General features: G+C 35.2%; 1 protein-coding gene across 1 annotated transcript in view; it reads right to left on the reverse strand.

The window, feature by feature from the left end:
* Nucleotides 1–61: 61 nt before the first annotated feature.
* The window catches only part of TAF9B (TATA-box binding protein associated factor 9b), an 11800-nt gene continuing 3964 nt past the window's right edge, over nucleotides 62–7897 (reverse strand). The window contains exons 6-7 of the mRNA XM_006916143.3: nucleotides 5675–5785; nucleotides 62–4825 (exon numbers count right to left, since the gene is read on the reverse strand). Coding sequence (XP_006916205.1) covers nucleotides 4662–4825; nucleotides 5675–5785 — 275 coding nt within the window. The 3' untranslated portion in view covers nucleotides 62–4661. The remainder of the gene's footprint in view (nucleotides 4826–5674; nucleotides 5786–7897) is intronic.

A 7897-nucleotide genomic window follows, 5' to 3' on the forward strand; every position in this document is an offset into this window, starting at 1 on the left:
TTATGACAGACATTGTGATAGGTACTTTATTTCAAATTTTATTTTTATCTGTTGCACATGACCATAATTTAAAAAGTCAAGGCTTATAAAAATTCCCACTTCCCAGAGGTGACCATTTTCAACTCTTAGCTTTTTTCTGATATTTACATTCATGTTTCTAATATGCTTATGGGAAGATTAGCTCCCTTATAGCCTGTTTCACAATGTCCCCTACTTAATTCTCTCAATAGTTTTGTCATAATTCTAGATTACCTTGTGATTGTAAATACTATTCGCAGCTGAGCTATGTTGTGTGCTATGATTACATTTACTTATGTACCTTTTAATTTTCTTTGGAGTTACTGATAGTTTAAAAATTTATTTTTTTCTATGTACCTCTCACTGATTCATTCCTAATATATGTAAACATATGAGATAGTCTTTTTATGAGAGATGTCCCTGCTGGAGTCCTGTGTTCCCATTCCAGTTTGTCTTGGCTGCCCTCTAGGTTTGCTGTACAGCTATTGCCCTGCAGTTTCCTAAGAGGAAACCCCTCTGGGGTAACCCTCTTGGTTTACTCTCCTTTTTATGAAATACAGACTTCACTAGTTTTCCTGGGAGGCAAAAATTTTAAGACTTTGTGTTTGAAAATATCTTTATTCAACCCTTATACTAGCCTGTTTAACTATTTATAGAATTTCCATTTGTATATCAATTTCTCAGACTTGAAGGCTTTGCTTCATTGTCATTGCTGAAAATCTAGACATTCTGCACTCCATCTTAGCCAAAAGACCAAGAAGTGATTTTAATGACATACTGATACTTTTATTGTCCTTGTAATTTTCTCTTCTTTTCCCTTTCCTGTCATTTTAATGGGGTTTCACGAGTAAGCAGACATAAACATGGAATTTCTGAAGCCCATGTTTAACTAGAATTTCTCTGCTGGGCATTTTACATATTAGTTATGTATTTCACCTATATGGATGAAGAAATAGTTGAACGCTTGGACAGGATCACAGAGCTAGTAACAGTAGGTATTCAAGTCCAGGTTTGTCTGATTCCAAAGGCTGGTGCTTTTTCCTTGGGCCTCACTCCTGAAATTCTTCTAGACTAAGACTTTTTTTTAGCTTAACTCTGGAGAGAACAGCAAAAGAAAATTTTGGAGGCTGCTTCAAACAAAACAAAAAATTTTAAGGCTCAATTTTTTTCTTAAAAATTCATTTTATTTTAATTAATAATGTCCCCATAGTTGCAGTTAATTTTAAATGTACCATGTTTCTGCACACCTCTAATGGTATGCTATACCCTGGTTTGAGAAGCAGAAATTCTAGTCCAGTCTTCTTTTTGTAGATAGGCTCGGAAATGCTACCCATAGATCTAGCAAATTAATGTCACAGCTGGGCCAGAACTTTAGCAGACTGATGACTTTTTCTCCCTTGTGATTACCTTTCCCCCAATATTTTATTTCAAATGTATAGAAAAATTGAAAAAAACTGTAAACTCCCATAAACCTACCACTTCTACTCTACGACTGCCAATTCATTCATCTATCAATTCCTGATTGTACCTTTTAAGTACTTTCTACTAGACTACTTCCAGGATCTTTCCTCATTTATTTGGGTCATTAATCCAGAGAATGAATGGGGAAGTGCAAATAGCCAAATATTTGAGTACCTGCTATATGCTTAGGACATAATGGAGGGAATATAAGATAGCATTGATGCCATGAAGGAATTTACAATCTAGTTGAAGATAGTATATAACAATTTATGAGCATATAAACTAAAATAGTATAAGGATGTGCTTCCTGGTTTAATAAAGAATTATGGATTGATAAAACATTTCAAAGGTTTAGGCTTAAGTGTAGCAAATTCACTTTTAACTCCCAGACAATATATGTATGCCTGTATACAGAAAAAATTATAATCTTCCTGTCATAAACTAAATCAGTCTCTTTAGCTCAGTGTTTTCTTTTCTGCTTTCCTTTTCCTTTTTATATCCAAAACTTCCCCTCTAGCACACGATAGAGAAGTCAAAAAGGGGTACACAATGAGAAGACTCCTTCCTACCTCAGTCCCCTAGCTGCCAGTTTCCCTTCTTAGAAGCAACCACTTTACGACTGGTTTCCTTAAATCTGGAGCTATTTAATGCATATAAAAAGCTTATCCAGGTGTGTATATACATTAAATATATTAAAATATATATGGTGGCATATTACACACTGTTTCGTACCTGCTGTTCTGATTAGTGTTTTCTTCCCTACCTCCTGAGTACTTCCCTTCACTCTTGGACTCCCTAGACCAGTGTGCATTATATCTTTCATTCTCTCACATGCTAGCTGTATTCCTATACTCATACTCAGATCGAAGACACTTGTTTCCTACATGTTAAAGGAAGAACTTGGGACAACAATGTCCTCACCTCAATTACAATTAGTACATCTTTAAAAAATTCCACCTAGAAACTGGAGGACAAGGGCTGCCTTAAGTCATTCTTGAAGGTAGATTAGGTGGATATAGTTAAGGAGGTCTGCAAGATAAAGCAGTCCTCATCTGAAAGCAAACCACTCACTAGCTGACCTAATAAGTTAATGGACACTCAGAGTGTAACCTCAATTATATGTACAAAATCCTACCAAAGATGGAGCATGTTATGTTTTAAACAGATTTAAATCCATATTCTTTCATATTTGTTTCACTATGAAATCACATGCTGACTCTAAATAAAAGCAAGCAATTCCCTGATTTATAATTAATTCACCCATTAAACAGATCTTAATTGCTCTTTGGACCTCAGAATTACTAGACTTTGTTCATCTTCCTTGAATCCCTTAAGTAAAAAATGAAAGATAAATGATAAGTTCAATATTTTTAATTAATAATCTTGGAACAAATACATTAACAGTTATATAGCATTTTACAATTCTGAAAGAACTTTCACTTATACCAATTAAACCCTCACAACATCCCTGTGAGGTAGGCAGGGTCAGTGTTGTTTTCCTATAACTAGTGAGGAGAACAAGGCTCAGAGGTGAAGGTCACGCAGTTGGTAAATGATGGAGCCAGGACTAGAACCTAGACCTTTTGACATGCTGCCTCCCTGAGAACATTCAAGTAATGATAATCTATGCTATATATATGAACATTTCTCCTGTGATGTTGATCAGATCTGTTTTTATATGTTTGATACCACCTTTTCCTAACATCACAAAACACTCAAATTGTGATGAGACATTTCCTCCCTGTAGCTGGACTATTTCTATTGGATGTATCAAGCACCATCCTACGATGAAATTTGTGTTTTAAGTTTTGAGGATCCTTGGCTACAACTTCTAAATTACGATATGAAAATTCACTTTAGAAAATTCTGCAAAAGTATTCCTATGTTGAATATGTCAAACTCACTTAAGAACTACACAAGCCTGTTTATATTTTTGAAAGCTTTGCAATCTTTCCCAATAAGATGTATATAAATGGAAAAGGGGAAAGGTATTTAGTAACATTACAACATTACTGGGAAACCTATGCAGAGTGCACCTAAGTGCAAGTCACATCACACTAATTTGTTTTTGTTGTTAGCCTTCTAAAGGAAGGAAAACCATTAGAAAACTTTCAGGTTTGATCCCATCTTAAGTGTGACATCCTCAGCAACTAGCCAGAAAAATGATCTGAATTATACCAGCAGGAGGAGGGTTCAAGCAGTAGTGATCAAAGCATATAGGCATGCGGTAAAAAGAAAATACTTGCTCTTCAGTGGTTTTGCATAGGTCCAGTGTAAATATAGTTATCACTTATCAAGGCAGATTTTAAGCTATAGTATCATCTATATTAAACTTAGAAGTGTGAAATATGGTGGAGTTATCAACTGAAACTGAATGTAACTGACCCAAAACTATCTGTCAAAAGCAGAGTAAAGCTCAATGGGCATGAAGGTAAGGGGCAAAACTCAACTGCTCTGGTATGGAGAGAAAAAGTAAATGTAAATCTTCAGGTTAAAATGAACCATCGAACACTGGGCATGTAAAGCAGGTTTTAAAAATATGAAAATGACACTAAGCTGTATTATCAGGAATGATACTTTTAAATTCCAGTTTTGGTCTTATAAATTTAAGAGAATGGGGAGAAACTTAAGCCTTAAGCCTACAGAGACACAAGATGGTGCAGAAAACGAATGGGATATAGAAACAAGTTGAGGAGGTGAAAGGTTAGGGAACACCAAGAAACAAATACATTCAAAGTGGCTTTAGATTCCCTCTAAATCCATCCTCTCCAAAAATGTTTCCTAATTGAGAGATCTGATAAAAAAGTTGGTGACAATAAAAGTGACTATTACCTTACAAAATAAAGTATTTAAATGTAGATAAGAAATTATGCTAATACAGATTAGTCCACTGACCAGGCTGTGGAAACTGAAACTTAAATGCTGCTGTTAGTGAGACATGGCAGAAAACTGCTTCCAAATATAGAATTGCCATATTAGGACCCAACATTAGTGAAAGTATTAAGAAACAAGTGCTTAACTTTTTACACTTGAAGCCTAATTAAAAAACATTGGCATCTTTAGTTAAGAAATTAACAGTTTAAATGAATTAAGTTTTCTAAGCTAAAACTTGAGATGATTTAGAATGTTCTAGTTGGGCTCAAAACCAACTACATGTTTGAAATGCATCTAGACTATATTCCTTACATAGTATCATTGTCATCATCATCTTCGTGTTTTCTCTTCAATGGGTTTGATTCATTGGCCGTATTCTGTGATGAAACCATGTTGGTGGTAATAAGAATATTTTTGGGCCCAATCATTGAAGAATTAATCAGAACATTTTGAACTGCAGTTGTTGTAGGAACTGTAAACAGAGAAAACACCCCCGAACTATGAATTACCCAGAACCAGAACATATGGTAAAAAGTATTTAACAAAGCTGAATGTAATTCTAATAATTTCAGTAGCAGAAGTGTGACTACATAGAAGAAACTCGGGTAATTATATTGCCTAGTACAAGGTTAAAAGAGTTCTGTTAGTTTTTTGTTTTTGAACTTAACTACCTAAAATTCCACTTAGTACTTAGTCATGGGAAACAGTGCACTGGATTCATCATGGCACATTCTGAAGGCATATATATGTTCAAGGTCAGGAATGATGCTTTCCTTATAGGCCAATATTTTATATAAGCGGTTTTTATACAAGTAGTTTAGTGTGTGTGGTTAGGTTTCAGATGTGAAATTAAATATGTATTCATTAACTATAACAGAATTCTAGTTATTCCAACTTTATATATCTCCTTCCATGAAGTGAGTAAAGGTACAATTTTCATTTGATGTGCACTAAGTTATATTATTTTCCTGAGCCTTAACCCTAAGTGCTTTTCCCTGAAGATGTCTTAGATTTGTGGATCCTAACTTTAGTTAAGCGTTTTTCAAGAATCTGATGATCACACTGAATCCTCTCCCGCACCCCAAAGTGTTATATATATGTAAAATTTCATATAATTTTAGTGGGCTCATAGACCCCCCTCTGAAGATTTGCAGCATTACTGCCACCTTCCTGTTATGATAGTAAAACTATTTAACTCTTGGTATAGGAACACAAACTGTTCTATAATTACAAATTATGCACAAATTTCAAAATTAAAAAAAATATATTTTAAAAGAACCACTTTCAACCCTCTACCCTCCCTACCTGCCCATTAGGTTACCTGGTTTGACAGGTGCGGACTGGGAAGGTGGAATCTGCACCGTAAATCTTTGGCTTGTCACTGACACTGGAGGTGCAACTTTATTTGGGACAGACACTGTTTGTGGGGTTGCTGTAGTTATAATTAACAGACCATGTTAGTTAGATGACTTATACAGGTTCATATTCTGCCCTCCTTAGCTTATTAGAAACTATCTTAAAAGCACAGGGAACTAATGAAAGGTGAAAAAAAATTATTTGAAATAAGAGTGAACCTCAATAGTTTAGATGCTGAAACTTCAGGATAGTGCAGTGGTAAAGAATGTAGGCTCTGGAGCCTACCTACTTGTGTTTGAATCCAGGCTTTATCACCTACTGAGTGTCCTCTGGCGAATTATTTAATTTTTTTGTACCTCAGTTTCCTCATATGTCAAATAGAGACAATAGTATCTATTTCATAGAATTCTTGTGAGAATAATCCATGTAAAGCTCTTTAAACAGCGACAGACACTGAATTTTAGCTACATGGAGTCATGATGTTGAGTATTTAAATAAACTAGCAGACTAGAGACCTAAGATTTCTATTTACCTTAGATGGTACTTTTAATCTGTCACTTGCTGAGAATTAGAAGATGTCTACTATGCCCAGGAAACTAAATCAACATGCATCTAATGAAAGTCTATCAGATAAACCCCTAGGAGTCCCCAGGTGGGCACAAAAAAATCATATTCCTTTTCTATATCTAGAAATTTTTTAAGCATAAAGAGATCTTGGAGATAACCTAGTCCAACCCCTAGTCATCTTAATTCTTCTCATTATTCCAAGGAACAACTCAAATACCACCCCATTGTTCGGAAGTCATTGCCTGCCTCTGAAATTCCCTTAATACAGCGGTCCCCAACCTTTTTGGCACCAGGGACTGTTGCTCCTATGAGAATCTAATGCCTGATGATTTGAGGTGTACCTGAGGCAGTGATGCTAGTGCTGGGGAGCGGTTGCAAATACAGATGAAGCTTCACTCAATAGGCCGCCACTCACCTCCTGCTATATGGCCCAGGTCCTAACAGACCACAGACCAGTACCAGTCTGTGGCCTGGGGGTTTGGGGATCCCTACTTTAATACATTATAGGAGCCTTATTATTAGTGTCTTGTACACTAAATTACAAGCCCCGGCTAACCTTTTTCACCCTTATGAGCACATGACTTTTGTGCCTTACTCCTAACAGGCATTCAACAAATGTTTGCTTAATGAATGAATTTTGCAAGACTCAAAGACAGTATGTATATTGATGCCACAGCTCTCTCAAAAAATGCATATATGGAAATGTGTCTGTTCCTAGTTTTTCCTTTGGGGATGCAGGCTTTCTTTCCATACATCCCTTTCCCCTGAAACCAACAGTTTTCCTGAAGCAGTTTTCCCAGGGGTAGAGTTACTGAAAGAAACATACGAACATCTTCAGGAATGAAAGGGAAGAAAACCTAAATGGGGAAAAGAAGCCCAACCCTGAAGATGAGACTTTAATATATCTCCATCCCTAGGCAAATTTTGGCATATATTAAGGAGTGGTCCAAAGAATTTGGTGAAACTTAATGAAGCCATATAGGTATTTTATTTCATCAAAATTCACAGGTAGATGTTTTCTTGACCATTACCACAAGGAATTGTTAACATTTAAGTAAGTATGGAGTTTAGGTTTTAAAATTGAACAGAGTAGATGCTTAGGTCTTATATTTCATAAAACCCACTGAAAAAATTTTTAAAGTTAAAAACTTGAACCTTTAATAGTTTTTAGCAGCTCCCTCAACTCTAGATTTTAAGAATTTCTAAAACATGTACAATAAATGTCTAACTAGGAATAAAAATCACAACTGATAACTAAAATTGGTTAACTTGCCAACATGAGAAACTGATGACCACAGCCTACAGTTTTAAAGAACTGGTATTCACTTAAGTAACATGAATCTACAAACAGTAAATAATCAAAGTTATACAAATTATTTATGTAAATTTCTGTCCACAAAGGTCATATGCAGGAAATTAGAAATGTATAAGTAATACTATACTAGGCTGGTTTTAAAATGCTGGAATGTAAATTAACATCTTGAGAAAATCAAATGCTGCTTATACTAGACTCAAGTTATAAGCAATAAGAGCCAAAAAAACAATATCCAAAAAATCCCCTCAAAGAGAAGGGAATTTTTCTTCTGAAAATTCTTTGACTATGAAAGAAATCCAGCAGGAA

This window comes from Pteropus alecto, unplaced genomic scaffold, assembly GCF_000325575.1.
Source record: "Pteropus alecto unplaced genomic scaffold, ASM32557v1 scaffold126, whole genome shotgun sequence".
NCBI classification, from domain to species: domain Eukaryota; kingdom Metazoa; phylum Chordata; class Mammalia; order Chiroptera; family Pteropodidae; genus Pteropus; species Pteropus alecto.